A 16558-nucleotide genomic window follows, 5' to 3' on the forward strand; every position below is an offset into this window, starting at 1 on the left:
TTCAATTTAAAAAAGAAATATATTAATAATCAAGCATGCATACAAGAGGAAACACAGCACCTAATCAAGCATAGCATCAAACCCAGAGTATTTTACTGATGCACATATTTGTCATTTGATACAATTGTATAAATTTCAGCATAATTCACTAAATTGAACAAATTTCTTGACTGATGCCAGGAAAAGCTGCTGAATGCAGAACAAAACGAACATAATTAAAAGTTTAACCAAGGAAAGACCTTGGGTGATGAGGGCAACCGTGCTGTTAAAACTTCCACCCCCGTCTCTGTTACCTGCACAGCATAGCTAACAATTAGAATACGATTCTCAAACAGAGGGGCTGTTGAATAGAAAATGTCAGGGGAAGAAAGTCTATAAATGCTTTTCGAAGTTTGTTTCAACAAAATAGCTAACAATTTTCGGAAACTTTACTACATTAGTTGACCGTTTTTATAATATTATGAGATTATACCCTAGAATCTCTCCACTAGAAAACCAATGTGATAATCTGCATACCCAATGTGATAAAGGAAATTGAACAAACTCAATTTTACTTCCACCATAAATCAAGAATATGCTTGTACTACATTACAGGTAGCTGTTGCAGTTGCAGAAACAAATTACTGATATTTCTGCAAATTATAAAGACCAAAACAAATTCAAAAATTTAAGCAAGCAACACTTTGATGCCGCAAAAGACTAGTAAGTCAAGACAAAGGAAATACTATAACAATTTACAATTAAATGGCTCTACTCACCAAAAGTGTGTGCTCAAATTGAGCACTACGTTTACCATCTGCAGTAACCGCAGTCCATCCATCTGGCCATAGACGATCACGCCATACTCCTGAAGCAAAAAAGAGCTCAATAAAATTAATTATGGGTGTCGAACAAACAGAGACACTAATCAACCTCCGATAATAACCTGCATTTATCATTGGTTCTATAGTAAAAGTCTGTCCAGCCTTCATTATACCGACAGCTTTATTTCCTGCTAAGTGTTAAGGCAACGGCACTATATGGCAACATATGAAATGCGTTGACTGAAAAGAAGCACAATGAGTTTCTTATGAAAGGGCTAATTTGATAATAACCAATCTGTCTGAAAAGTGGCATAAACAGGTTCCTTGCCCAGGCCTCGTTTAATAATAAGCAATTCTCAATATTTCTACTCAACACATAAGATTGCAAACCAAACATAACCTATTGTGTTGGAACATTGGGTTTTATTCCTTTTAGGTTACTGGCGTGGATACTTCCATAATGAGGAATATTTGGGGCGCAGTGAAACAACTCGCCAATACCATGCCCACAATATGATTTCACCTGTGCAATCAAAACATGATTATTTGTCAAAAGTCAATACCGGGATATGAATTGTATTGTGAGCATTTTACGTTATAACTTACCACAGAAAGCCCTGACATTGTTGCATGACGATTAATAACTTCACCAACCTCACGGAATCGAACCCCAGGTTTAACTGAGCTTGAGAACCAAGAATTTTAAAATAATTCTCACAAAAAGAAGGGACATTTATCTAACGAAATCGTCGAAAGAGCTAATTAAAGAAAACATACAGATGGACAACTGATAGAAAGCTAAATTGTAATGTAACCATTATTGTTATTAGTTAGCTATGAAAAAACAACCTATAGAAATAGCTTTCTCCAAGCACTCATATGTGCAACGAACAAGCTGCTGGGAAGCTTCATCCACCTCCCCAACAAAAAAAGTTTCATTTAGATCACCTACAGATTCAGAATCCAAAAGGCATTATAAATTTCTACAAAAACGAAAAGCTGACTAAATTGAGTGCAAGGTACTGACCATGGACACCTTTATAATATACAGTGACATCAACATTAACAATGTCACCATCTACAAGTTTCCTGCAATGCGAGAACCGGCGTAATTTTACCTTCTGCTGATCGAATTTGTATGACATATAAATGCAGATCACCCACTAGCAATAATAACTATGCAGAAAGCAGCCTTTGCTTTCAGATACCTAGCTAGAGACTCAAAAAACAAGGAACAGCATAATGCAGGGATAATTAATATACAAAGTGAAAAAATTAGCATAAAAATCCTATTTAATAAATATAGTCAAGCAGTGTCTTGCACCAACAAACATAGTCAAGCAATATCAGTGCAAAAATTCTCGGTCACATCTCCATTTTACGTCAGAATGGCAAAATGTAAGCCATGAAAATGGTGGTGTCTAATGGCATGGCATAAGTGCATGCCTAGTGGCAAGAATCTGCAGGGATAGAGTGGCATCCTAGCATGAACACTCCAACTGCTTGTTAACACATACCACATCAAATACAGAATTGGGTTATCACAACTTTGAAGAATATATTTCTGGGTAAAGTTTCAAAAGAAAAACCTGAGATGTGAGATGCAGCTACAGATATATTCACTTGGATGGAAGTTTTTTCTTAAAGGGAAAACATGATCATCTTGAGGCTGAGAACACAACCAGTTAAACAGCCAATAATAATACCACAACACAAGCCAAAGAGTGATTTGGATCCTAAAGAAAACTATAAAAAGCAGTTTCATCGAATAACTTCACAAGATATCCTTGTCAACCTGCACTGATACACAAAATGCCTGGGTCGGCCAGTGTGCCTCCCAACACCCACGCAGCCGGCAAAGCAACCACCAAAGTGAACATCTTGGTTCTGACTCTAGATTCAGATTATTCATTTAAAAAATTTCCCTTTCCTCCTGAAATTCAGATCTACATGCCCGTAATGTTCTTAAATTTGCAATTTGCAACACCACCAAGTCATCCAACAGGAAATCACTTCCCAGAATAATTGCCTCAACCAAATGGTTCTACACTTGATAAGAAGGGTCAAGTACACATCCAAAAAATTTAACACCAAATCTCGCATGCAAAGATTGGCTTTAGCTTTGACAGCTATTCATCATGAAGAAAAAAGGCAAGAGAACTAATCCAATCTTCAAAGTACAATGGAGTAAATACCTGATGTTCACATACAATGAGCTCAATAAAAAGGCAAGAGAACTATACATGCCGATGTTTCATTTCCCTGAACATTCAGAACTACCTTCCTGCTTCACCTTCATGAACTTCTAATTCCTCCTTTCAGCACAACCAATTTGGTATCTCACATCAAAGAATTAAAGCAATAAATATCACATCTTACCGACTAATCCTCAAATCATCCAAAAAGTATGCTTGAACCCTAACATATCTTATCTGGTTAAGCTTCACCAAATAACCACCAGCTTGACTACATAACTTTCATTGAGCATCAACTTAAATGCCCTTTCCGAATAGCAAGGACTTTGAGATTCACTTTGCTGTTGCAGTTCTTATCACCTCCAAGTAAATTGCACATTGAACAACTTTACTTTGTTGATCCCTGCAGCTTCTGCATTTGCAATTATTTATCTGCTTTTCTTGGTACATAAGAAACCAATATTTTCCTTCCAAGAAAATTGAACCTTAACAGTTATTATATTCATCATCCAAAAACCACTAGGAATCATAATTCTTCATTAAAATCATAATATAGAGCTATCTAAACTTCTAAATGAAAATGCATAGCATATAGAGTCCAATGATCAACTAGTGTCAGCTAAAAAATTGATGCACACAAAAAAAAGATGCCAAAACAATATATAATGAACTCAAAAAGTTAGCAATCATAACTGATTACTTCTCTGAATATTCTCAACCATGTCTTGAAACTACTGAATTAACATTTTAAAAAACAAAACTAAAAAAAATTAATAAGATACAGAAAAAAAGGCCAGGATCCTAAATAATATGGGAGAGACACTACATTTGATCCATTGCTCTCCCTGTCTGCCAATCAATTTTGAATCAAATGCTGATATTACATAATGCAATGGGAAGGAAGCCAGGTGTTCTAGTTTAGCTTGCTGTCCTTGTTGCTAAACTGATATTACCATCTTATAACTTTTTGAAATGACTTGTTGAACAATGAAAAAAAGCATTGCAAATCCGATAAGGTAAGGTAACAATAAGAAAATAGGAGAACATTAAAAAAAAAAAAAAATCATCACAGGAAGATAAGCACCTTGCATCTGGGATTCCATGGCAGATGACTTCATTGACAGACCTGTGGATTTGAAGAACATCAAGAGTTACCAATGCAGCAAAACCATAGTGAAGGTACGATGCTAATATGTGGTGCGCATTGGAAAAACAACCTACGTGCAGCAAGACTTCGGAAAAAAATGATAGTTTAATGGAGATGGGTATCCACCTGAGAAAGGAAAGAAAAGATTAGAACTCATGTTAGTATATGAATGTCAGTGATAAACTCATGTTGCAAGCAGCAACAGAGAGAGATACCGTTCGACGTCTAAAGAGTACTAACTAAGTGAACACAAAAATATTACATAAAGCAGTATTACTTTTTTCCCTTTTTTTTTTGGAAAGACAGTGTTACTTAACCTCCAGCATCCACTCACATGAATTGTCTCAAATATGCATCCATGTGCTGGACAACCATCCACAACAAGGATGATTATCAAACAACTCTTTAATGTTACATTCGGGCATTAAATAAGGTAATGACATAAGTGGGCCTTTTTGGCTTTGTCTTGTGCGACTTAGCCTCTAATATATTTAAACTATAACATGAAATCAATTGGAATTATATCTTCCTACGTTCTACTTTTAGTTTAATGGAAATCAATTAGAATTATTTAAACTATAACATGAAACCAATTTATGTTGAAATGTATCATTATTCCCTTGATCTAATAATGCATGTTCAGTTTCTTTTTATATGGCAATCATATGCTCTTAAGTCCAATGTTATCTGTGTGTGATTTTATTGTTTAGATCACACCAAGTTTACTCTAGTTTGAATTATGAAGATTCAATTGACTTTAAGATCGAACAAACTAAAGTTAAAATGTTGTCAGACAAGTCGAGAGTAAAATATCAGAATAAAGCTAAAGCAAGGCTAGTAAGCATAAAGCCATTTAGGCATTTGTATTTAAGTTGCTAAAATTATATCCACTTCCAAGTATAAGACTACAATAGAGTACATATCCAAAAATAAGAATGCAATGAGAAGAAATCCAATCAGTATGACCACACCTACAGTTTCATATAAACAGGATTACATTGTGTTGCATAGTCAGATCTCATAAATTAATGGTGGACATTTTGCTGCAAAAACATACTAACCACACATTGTCCTTGACAAATTTCATGCAAAAATATGAGACCAACTTACCAGCAGCAATTGTTGCCTGATGAACCACTTCATCAATTTCATCCGTCGTAATTCCTGGTCGGATGACACGAGCAGCTGCATCCAAAACCTCCCTAGCAATCTGATTATTGTGAAGTTGAAACAAAGAGCAGAATTTGTTAGAACAAGTATATATTCTTGCACATATTGATCAAATATAAGTATTCAGAATTGCAAGATTAATATTGGGAATTAACCAAATTTGGACAAGCTTTTTTAATGCATAAAAATATTTGTGGAAAATTTTTTTCTTATGTTTGCTTGGCAGGTTAAAGAGAACATGCATAAATGAATTATTCATTTTTTTTAATTTTCCACGTTTAGAAAATTTGCTAAGAAAATAATTTTTTTTACAACTTAAAACCTATACCAAATGAAAACTAAAAGTTGCTATTATAGAAAATTATGCCTTCAAAATTTCGAATTGTATTACCTGCATATATGATTTAGAAAACTACCACTTTCCACCACAACCTTCCCCCCTAACTTTTTCTTTAAAAAAAGGGAAAATAATGAGACACATAAAAAGAGGGTAGAAGTCCCTAGAGGCACACAAAGAAGATCCTAGTGCCTGCAATCTTCAGCGACCTCTTCTTCTGCTACATCTCCCAGTGCGACAATTGTGCACTAACCCTTCTTGATACATCACAAACAAGAAGGTAATAACCAGTACCATTAAATATGAGAAGGATCCAAGGAGGAGAAAAGTCCACAAGAGCTTTATAATCCCAGTAAGTAAAAAAAGAGTGACTCAATAAAGGAGAGGCACCTGCCATCACAAGGTCTAGGAAGGACAATGTACACAACCTTACTCCCAAGTCTAAAAAGGCTTGCCATCAGAAAATAAGCTTTTTTTTGCCTTTCCCCACAGAGAAATGAACTGAAGAAAGTTAAGAAAGAACATGAAGATGATTTTGGTGACCATATCATCCAAAAGCACATACTCATGCCTTCTAATTTTCTGAATTTACTTTTGAGAAAACAAAAGTGTTCAGAAAACACAAGTGGATTCGCATGCATTTATTCCAAACACAAGAAATTGAGAAGGAACATTCTTTTTTTGTTCCTTTGAGAAAACAAGAAGCAACATTCTTTTTTTCTTGCATTCCAAACACAAGAAATTGAGAAGGAAAACTATTTTCTGTTCCTTTTCCCCTACATTTTAAATACTATAACTTCTTTTCCAATAAAATAGACTTTACATCAGCATTTTTTTGGCAAACAAACAGACGAAGCTAGCCAGTCACTAGCACCTTCAGAATGGGAGAAAGCATAATCATCTGTGATATTAATTACTAGAAATTGTGATAACAAACAAGATGGTTTTTCATGTGATGAGTGGATATCTGCAATAATTTAATTCCTAAATCTCATATTGGCTATACCCAAGGTTATAGGATGACATCTAAATGTCATTGCATAAAACCAAGCACTAGTATCCAGGCACCAACCTCGATTTGGATGAAGGTTGGATCCATTGACCCTCAAGTTGATCCTAATGTTTCACACGGTACATCTTAGCTGGGCCCAGCCTAAACCAAGTTTGGGCTCTATTAGAGCCTGGACATGCTCAGCCATGTAACTCTAGCCATACAAAATATAAACATCCATGCACACACACACAAGTAGAAAAGCACATGGGAATTCTGTCTACGATACTTACTCGGCATGTTTCTCTCATTCGCTCGATTTGCTCTGGTGTCTTGATCTTTAAAAAAATCAAACCAAAGATATCAGCAGAATTTTGTGAGAATATCTAATAATGAACCCAGCAAGCAAACAAATACTAGTGCCATGCTTACCTCCACAATATTCTGCAAGTCACTGTTAGGCTCAATCTTTGGGATACCCTGCCAATGTTTACATAAAATAGTTATATTCTACTGATTGTTACAATTTGACTGTAGAAAGGCTTGTAAATAAAACACACAGGAGTTCATATTCAGAAAAGAAAATCACTGAACCACAAAATTTGTAAATTAGGTCCTCAACCCGACTCTCAATATGTAAATGCACAAGAGCTGGAGGGAAGAAGTCTATGGAATTATGTGATAACCACAAGGTTTTGAGTTAAGGATTTTGGGAAGTAATGGTTATGCTGTACCATGTTGACATCATAAAGGATTGGGTTTTATCATGCCAAAAGTTGTGCTGCTACATATTTTTGCATTTTTTGGATTGTATGGCAAGCATCAGGATAACGCCATATCATGCCACTTCAATACCAGCATAGAATGTGCAGATGGAGTTGTCCTTGGCGAGACCCTACATTGAGTAGGACTGAATGAAATTGACCTAAGAGAAAATTGCATTTAAGACGATGTCCAAACACTAATAGCGAGTAAACCTTATTTCATAATGGGAGAAGAGTTGCATACTATAGCATGCTGCACACAAAAGAACTAGCAAACAATTTTCCGGTGTAACATAATCTGATTTGAAAAGTGATAAATGGTTTATTGTCATGACTGTCCATTCTAAAATGGCAGCAGGTTGCCAAATTAGTCTTGGTTCAGCTTAATTATGCTGCAGCTTATAAGCATTGCAACCAAACCCTTTTATGTGATAATTGTAGCCACAGCTTCCTTAAATCCAAGCATTTCCAAGTTGAAAGATAGTGATTTGGTATCAGAATCAAAGTAAGAGATTAGGGGAAGAACAAGCCATCTTTCTCTCTATTCCTGTATCTTAAACTCATTCCCCACTTTGCGAGTAATTCATCCTTCTACAAGTATAAACTCTTCCTTTTAGGCATTCTTTTTTAACCTGGAGTTTCATACTAAAGGTCTATATATCTGCATGCTCTCCCCTCCCATTTCTCTATTCATCTTTCTGTTTTTTAAATATTTTCAATTGTCTTGTTCTCACATTGCTGTTCTGCTTTATTTTAGCATGCTCAAAATTTCAACTGCACCAACAATATTGTACCGGTCTGTTCATCAGCAGAAACCCAATAAAAATTGTGACGGGCAACTTTCATCTCACCGAAAATGTAACAGTCAAGGACCACCATATCACATAATTAGGAAAATTAAGGTATGCCACACATTATGAAAAAATGTATAACCCATTCACTGATGTAAACATATGAATTGTGCCTTTAAACTGCCGATCTCAAGTCCCAAAACCAGATTCAATGAACTCCTGAATTACTTTCTTAACTAGGATTCATTGTTTCATTTCCATGTCCAAAAATAGCTTACAACAGAATATACAATCAGTAGCTCTGTTTTGATTACCTAGAACACAAAGAAACCAACAAACTATAAGTACTTTTTCCTGTCAGTGTGGTTGGCTCAGAAGAGACAGAACTTGTGACCAGGAAACATGTAGCATAAGGTTATGACTGTCTTATAGGCAGGATACTTCTACCTCCACATAAAATCACTTTTACACAATTAACTTTATCTCTAGTCTCTTTATCGACTAAACACATTCCAGCAAGTACTGAGCATCTAATAGGTTTCACAATGTCTCACATCACCTCCACATGCAAGAACAAGTACTTACTTTATGAAGTAACAAGCTGGTGCCTCATTTTGCTCTATTTTCATTGCCTGGTACCTCTCTCCCTCTCCTGCTGTATGCATTACATGCATGTCCTTGTATTAAGAAAAAAAAGAATGGCTGCCAAAGCCAATTCAAGTACAAATTCAATTGCATGTTACCTAGAAACCATAGAAGTTCCACATAAAGTAGGTCCGCACCTACTTGATTAAAAAAGAGATGTGTCCTGCCCTGCTAACCATTAATACCAAGACCATGTGTTCTAAATTATAATCATCCTAAGAGCACTTGTAAATTAACAAGGCCTCAAGGAATGAATTAAGTCTATCCCAGAAATTATTTTATTAAGATACTCTGACCATACATTGTTGGTTTCCCACTAAGCAACCTGAGATGCATATTCATACTCCAGATCACTTTCTTCTGGTCTATGTAATTTGATACGAATAATCGCACCCACAGAATTGCCATGCAAGTCAAAGCACCCATTTAATCATTCAAACACCACCAAAAAAGTGAAAACTAAATGAAAATGCATAAAAATGGAAGAAATTAGAAAGGAAATGTAATCAATCTTATATTCTAACAAAGGAATAAAATCTCAATCATGCTGGTCCATATATATGGACCAGTATATACCAGTCTGATGGCCAACCAGTAGACCCAGCAATCTTTTGCTAGTCAGGCTTCTCAACCATACTGGTCAATATGGACTAATATTCACCAGTTTGATAACCAACCGATGCAAGGACCTGGTAATTTTGCTAGTCTAGCTTGGTACCAGGCCTTTACCATACCAAGCAATAGGGGTACATGGACCAAGCAATTTTGGCAGTCCAATTCAATACTGGGCTTACTGCCTGGTATGACGCCCAAAATTGGAACTCCAAATCTCATCATCATCATTTCTAATTTTCCCTGTTGCTCACCACCTGACAGTCAATACCGGGACTCGATCTTATAATTCCTCTTCCACCTTCTGTCATCATTTTTCCCAATTTTTCCTGTTGGTTGCTGCTCTCTTCCTCATTGTGACCCCTGCCCAATCCGCCAACACCACACACACCTGCAACCGAATTGTGGCCTCCCACATGAGCCCTTGCATGCAGCGCCAATGCCTACACCACAGCTACTACCAGCACATCTACATCGCGCTATGCGAACAACATTCGCAACACTTTCTTTCCCCTCACCCCTCCCATAAGAGAAAAGCCTACTCCGCCATCTTCATCACCCTAGTCAATCATGGCCTCGTCAACATGCCCACTCCGTCGCCTCATGAGACATCAGCTCATGCATGCTTGTCTACGTCAGGATGTGAATCCTTGCCTCTCCAGACATTCATTCCCTCCTACACCAACTGATACTGACACAAAATACAACTTGATACCAATACCATATCAATCCAACTGATGACCGATATCCATACCAGACCAAGATTTTAATCTTAAATCATGACCACACAAAACTTCCCCAAATGCCACAAGAGGTGTGGAAAGTAGTGAACTACATGCAAGGAGAAATGATTAGACTCACATCAACAGCCCAATCAGGTTTCTCAAGTCCCTCCGGTACCAAACGCCGCTGGGATATTGGGTATGGCCTTAATGCTCTGCAAGAAAAATTGCAAATATTGAGGTTTAGCCAAAAAAAAAGGACTTGTGAAGCTCCATAAACAATCATTATTAACAAACATGAGAAAACGTTCAAATTCCAAAATTATTGGTATGTAGATTCCAAAAACCAACATATTTCAAACTAAGGAATAAAAATTGACATAATAGAAACTGTTGTTAGTACCGATAAAATCAATTAGATAAATGCAATTTGATCACCACAGTCAATCTGCTCTAATGATTTGACCTCCAGACCAACGAGCTTATAGCACCACCATCAAAACATTTAAATTCTAAACAGCCAAAGAAAGTATTGTAGTAAGCTCAAGTTGTGTCAAGACCAAACTACAAAGTGCAAAGTGCAACTATTTTCAAATGAGAAACAGCTGGAGATGACCAGAAATAACATTATTAATCAATACAGGTCGAAGCTGCTCAAATTAGGATGATTCATTCAGGACTCAGCTAAAACCATGTCTTTCAATCTGTAATCTTTATAGTGATACAATTACTTTATTTTAGTAATCTTTTCATGTATAATTAGTCTATTGAGTCAAGTTTCCCCAAGGCTAAATTGCTAAGCTTACAAGGACTTGCTTAGATGAGAGACCCAAAATGACTAAAAACTTAGTTATCTCATGTAACATTATCCGGAACACAACCACTTGGTTAATAAGATATGAATACAATATGTAACAATGCAGAGCTAAAATAGTTTACACATTCAGTAGGCAACATCAAAAGTTGTAGGAGTGAATTATATGGTAGTCATCATTTGGTAGATGCAGGATGATCGAATCATCATCAACCTTGTTTCTTCACTGATCCAAGGTCAAGTGATTAATGCAGAGGGATGTTGTGTTCTCTTAAGGAGGTACAAGTAGCTCAACTACCAGAAAAGAAAAACAATAATTGACATAAAAATAAAACATTGCATCCAATAATTATCAAAGCTGATGAAACATGATCTGAAGGTCCTTCCATCCCTCGAATATAAGATTTGAAGATAATGTCAACTGACTTGAAGATATTGATCAAAGTTCATGAGTTATTTGCTAATATAAACTTCCTGTCTCTTGTTATTTTGCATCGTTACATAAAGGTGTAACATTTTCACGATCATGGATACAAAGTTGAGCATATTTTCTCCGAGGAAAGACAAGCAACAGGTAAAATGATGATTCTTATGATAATTGTACCCCGTCCAATCAAAATAGGGAAGTTCAGATGTTCGAGTCTGGCCCTTCCTCAAGCAATATAGCCAACCATCTTGAGTTTGTTCAGATTGAACATTTGCTAACTTTGATTTGAGGTGCACTGACTTGTGAGAGCTCCAAGAAGCTTTAAAGCAATCCTGCGTGCTGCAAGCAGATAGTTGTTTTGAACTTAACAAGAAAAAGCATACCTAAAACAAACACCTTACAAGATATTAAATGAGTTAAAGAGAAGCGAGAAGGAATTAAATATTATAGAAAAAGATCATAGAATCTGCATTTATCCATCGATAGGGTCTTAATGTTTATGGCCAAAAGTAGATGTCTATCTTACAAGAACTGACATCAAAGCTTACTGAATAACTAAATGTCAGAAACCAAAAAGTAAGTGTAACATGTTAAGGTTTTCCAAACAATTTTAACTAATGACAAGTCCAGTTCACCTTTTAACGATAGGTATACCGGTAAAGTGCAGGCATCAAAGGCATTGCATGAATGTTCTTAATGGCATTGTATACCATTCTATGTATTCTCATGGTATGCCTATGCCAACATTTATCATGTCACATGCCAACACCCATGTGTGGCAGTATTGACATACACCAGTGGATGCTCATGTGTGACATGCATGTACGACATTTTCCGATCTACTTTGGCATCCATTGGAACATACCAATCAAAATCTCAATCCACATATTATGTACGTAAGTTCCATTAGCACAGCTCCTAAACTTCAATAAAGTCCAGAAGAGAGGAGGTGGTTGGTGCTCCATATCTGAAGGTGAGATGATGTATACAGAGGATGAGAATCTCACCTCAACCACAGTAAATCACCGCTGGGGTCATCACCATTTGGCTATTAATCAACTGCACACAAAGGTAAGCAAACAGCTCCTTGTCCTCATTCCTCAATGTAGTCATCATGAGTGGTCACTGAAAGAAGGCTAAGCACAACCAGAGATCACAGCTTTGCAACAATAGCAATAGAGGTCGCGACGATGGAGACAGGTAGCTTTTACCCAAGAAAAGGTGGGCTGAATAAGGTGCTTTGGCAATGGAACCAAGCATAAGAGAGCTAAAGAAAGAGAGTAATAAAGGGAAAAGTAGCAACAAGGAATATGATCATAGTGGCTAGACTAAATTTTAGGCATGAGGTTTTACATTAATGTGGCTTCATTTGCAATGTCACATGGTGATCTATGAAAGGCCAACAACTATCTCTAAATCAAAGTGGCATCAAATGCAATATGTCCTATGCACACTTGTTTCAGGTAGTTTGAGAATATGTTTACCCTCTGGCTGTTTTTCTTTTCTTTTTTTTTTTTGTTCAGACCATGGATTATTGCACAGTACTCTACTTAATTTTCCATTGGAAACTCATGTTTGTATCAACATAATAAATCCATCTTCCTACTTCCTCCGGATTTCCTTGTATATTGGCTAATTGGATCACAAACAATGATTTTATGATACAATGAATTTGCAAGAAAAAGCATAGCAGAGACTAAACACAGCATAAGTCAAACAAAATATCATAGAACTATAACCTTATACTATATATGTCGGCTGGCAGAAGTTTGTATAAGCACTCAAGTTTTAGCAATTAGACTAGGAACGATTGGCATCTTTAAGTATCAAATACTTATTGATCTAAGACCAACTTGCGAGATGCAATGCACAGGCTTGGTTGTGCTTGGGAGTACCACATGAAGTACCAAACTATTAGCTTCCTATACTGGGAAGACTTCAGCACATGGAATGATATGTAACATTTCAACAATTTTGATGTGGGATTAGATATTCGAGCATCATTCTCTCCAAATATTTTGTACATAATTTTAAGCTAGTCTACAGATGGTAAAATCCAAAGCAGGACATGCGACAAACCAGAATGCAGCACCTTCTCGAGGTAGCTTTAGCTCTGCACATTTGGGGCATCTGCAAAAAATCATAACGAAGTGCATTAACAAAGAGTATTTCTATACAAACATAATATAAGTAAAGAATAACACCGACCTGAACACAAACATATAAATGTAAATAGATGGAACAGAAACCAGGAAACAATATGAATGTATATCAGGATCACATGGATTCTTTAAATAAGCCCCCAAAGTCTCTAGATTTACATATTAAGTTCTCAATTATACAAATTTAAGTATCAATTCTTAAAGCCATAAAACATAGTCTATATTCTATAACACTCCTGTGAGCTCTTAACCATAACAATAAGTATAATTCAATAATCCTTTTATCATCAGTGACATTTTTACCCCTCTCTCTTTCATTTTACTCCTTTCTTCCTCCTTGAGACCATAAATTCTAATAGTTTATTAAAACAAATGTACAACTTTAAATCCTTTAAACCATTATTAAATCTCTATCCCAATTCAGATTTCAACAATAAAATCAGCTTTGGTTTCTAATTCCAAGTTTGATGGTTCACATTTAGTTCATGTAACCATCTCCTTTTTTTATGTATCATTCAACTAAAAGTTTTGAAATTATGTTTTCAAGAGTTTAAATGGGTTTCACTAATTAGTCTTTGAAAGCATAAGCTCCAGAAGACATGGTTAGAGAATTAATATGGGATGAAAACTAGCTACCAGACTAGTAAAAAAATCATTACAATCCTCTCATGTAATATAAAGCATAAAAGATATTTATTACAATATTTCATGTTCCATGTATGCCTTGACCAGATCATGATTAATTTAAATAGGCTTAAGGACAAATATTCACTATGTTCAAGAAAATTATTAGATATTAGCTCAATTAAACTGACTTGAGAAAATCATTGCAGCAATGACCACAAATCTCCTCATCGTCACTGGGCTGTAATATATTCATGCATTGTGTCGATAACTATTGACCAACTGTAGTATAGGCATCTACAGATATAGATGCAAATTCTATGATGTGCCATGCAAATTATGTACCTAAAATAATGTAATTTCATTTTCCAAAGGTTACAGCAGAAAATAATAATTGAATCATTCAGTAATCAGAATATGTCCAATCCTTCTCCTAATGATTTCAGCTTCAAGCTATTGGTAACCAATCAAGTATGTAACTGCTGCAAATGATGTTAAAGAACATACTGAAGATAAGCGGGTTTGCCACAACGAGAACAAGAAAGAGCCGATTCTGCTGCGGCACTTGAATCTTTATCCATTAAAACAAATCTCCTGTATCAACTGCATCAGTTCACATGCAATATCGAATTAGACCCAAGAACCAAACATCTAAACGAACAAACAAGGCATGACCTTCAACAACCTGACCTTATTATCAAGAACCACATATTTAAATTGCTGATGTTCAACTAAAATACTGCCTATATGACATCCGAAGAGACAAAAATAACGAAGAATTATAAGGGAAAAAAGAATCGACCGCATCCAAAATTACAACACATCAAATTCTTGAAAGTAAAAGATGCTGCAGCAAAGAAAATTCCAAGATTCGGCAACCAGTAGCATCTTCTAGCTAGCGCAGATCCATGAGAAGAAAAGGAGAAAAACATACAAAGAAAAATAGATCAAAACTGGATCATTGCCTTGTAGAACGGTGGAAAAATACCCGTTTAACTCGGAGAAAGCAAGGGCGAAAACCCTAGAAAGAAGAAAGATCGCGCAGAGCGAACTCGCGAGACAAATCCGTAGCTCCCGGTGGGCGAGTGTCGGCCGGGCGGAGCGGAAGGCTAGGGTTTCGCCGAGGGAGGAGAGAGGAGAACTCGAAGTGAGGACGAAGCCGAACCCTTTGACGTGCACGCGACGATTCGGGGGTTCTTTATTTTGGGGAGACGGTGGGGTATGCGTGAGGATGCTCGGCTCCTTATGATACGCTGTCGAAGGTGGGACCGAGGACGTGGCAGCTCTTTCAACTCGACTTACGTCGCGACCAGCCGATTTGACGCCAGTTGGGGATGGGTCGTGTCAAGAACTAATACACCGTGGACAGTGAGTCAGCATGGCTTGATCCACGGGACGATGTCGAAAATCTTCAGGCGTCTCAGCTGATCCTCGGGACCGGTCAATCGTTGCCCTGAGGATTGACGTCAGGGGCGTGAGCGGAGCTTTCGCTTCAGACGGTGGCGATTTCCTGCAAAAGAAAAGACCTTCGTCGGATCTTTCCCGACTTTGGTCCCTCCGATGATTAAGTCACTAGTCCGTGGGATCTTCTTTTCTTTTTTTTCTCTTTTTCTCCCTCCTAACCGGATGCTTGGCCAAGGATTTTATACTACTGTATGAGGGTCGGTCGTACGCGGGTTTGGCACGACGGTCGGCTCTCGAGATGTGAGAGGGTACCTTCGCGTGGTTGTGGTCCTGAGGCATGTGGAGCGGTGTCGTTTGAGACGTGCGGGACAATGCTGTTTCAGGGTGCGCAAGACGGCGTCGTCCCGAAATGCGTGGGATGGCGTCGTATGATGTCGTCTTGAGTTTTCCTGGGCGGATCGTATTGAACAGTGCCCTGGTACGGGATCTGGTTTAACGTGCGAGGATATTCTTCTTGTTGACTTGGCATAGTAGTACGTGGCATTGATCGTTACGTGGCAGGACTGTCCAGAATGTCCCTTATCAACTATCATTACCAGAAAGGTTGCTGGTGACAAAGGTTTGGTCATTAGCATGATAACATTAACATGGTTTGGTCAATCATTCTGTACATTAAGATTCCCGCATATGTCCTCGATGTAAATGTTGGTGCAATGATTCGTGTCTTATAAATCCAATCACGCAAACGCCTGCCGGCTACCAGTCTAATCAAGTCATGGTCATGCTTTAAGATTCGTTCGTAGAGTCCTCGTCCTCTCACGCTTTGAGATTTGTGCATAAACTTTATTGACTGTTTGATGCGGGCATATTAAACATACAAACCGGGAGGACCGAAAGGACCTCTCCGTGTCATCGCGAACTATCGAGCCCGCGTGTTTACCCTGGCTGTG

General features: G+C 37.2%; 1 protein-coding gene across 2 annotated transcripts; it reads right to left on the reverse strand.

The window, feature by feature from the left end:
* Positions 1–71: 71 nt before the first annotated feature.
* Positions 72–15403, reverse strand: LOC135653378 (methionine aminopeptidase 1A-like). Of its 2 annotated transcripts, XM_065175300.1 has the most exons (17): positions 15193–15403; positions 14712–14807; positions 13498–13548; positions 11596–11757; positions 10317–10392; positions 7076–7123; positions 6937–6981; positions 5256–5355; positions 4220–4271; positions 4083–4124; positions 1831–1892; positions 1653–1751; positions 1410–1483; positions 1257–1326; positions 926–991; positions 759–847; positions 72–293 (listed from the first exon to the last, which is right to left on the reverse strand). In XM_065175300.1, exons 2-17 carry the CDS (start codon positions 14783–14785, stop codon positions 216–218), a joined length of 1188 nt encoding a protein of 395 aa, XP_065031372.1. In that variant the 5' UTR covers positions 14786–14807; positions 15193–15403; the 3' UTR covers positions 72–215. The 2 variants fall into 2 exon arrangements, with proteins under 2 accessions (XP_065031372.1, XP_065031373.1); XM_065175301.1 differs by lacking the exon at positions 15193–15403 and having other exon boundaries at positions 13511–13548; positions 14712–14809.
* Between the last annotated feature and the right edge of the window lie 1155 nt (positions 15404–16558).

Source organism: Musa acuminata, chromosome BXJ3-11, assembly GCF_036884655.1.
Source record: "Musa acuminata AAA Group cultivar baxijiao chromosome BXJ3-11, Cavendish_Baxijiao_AAA, whole genome shotgun sequence".
In the NCBI taxonomy this organism is placed as follows: Eukaryota; Viridiplantae; Streptophyta; class Magnoliopsida; order Zingiberales; family Musaceae; genus Musa; species Musa acuminata.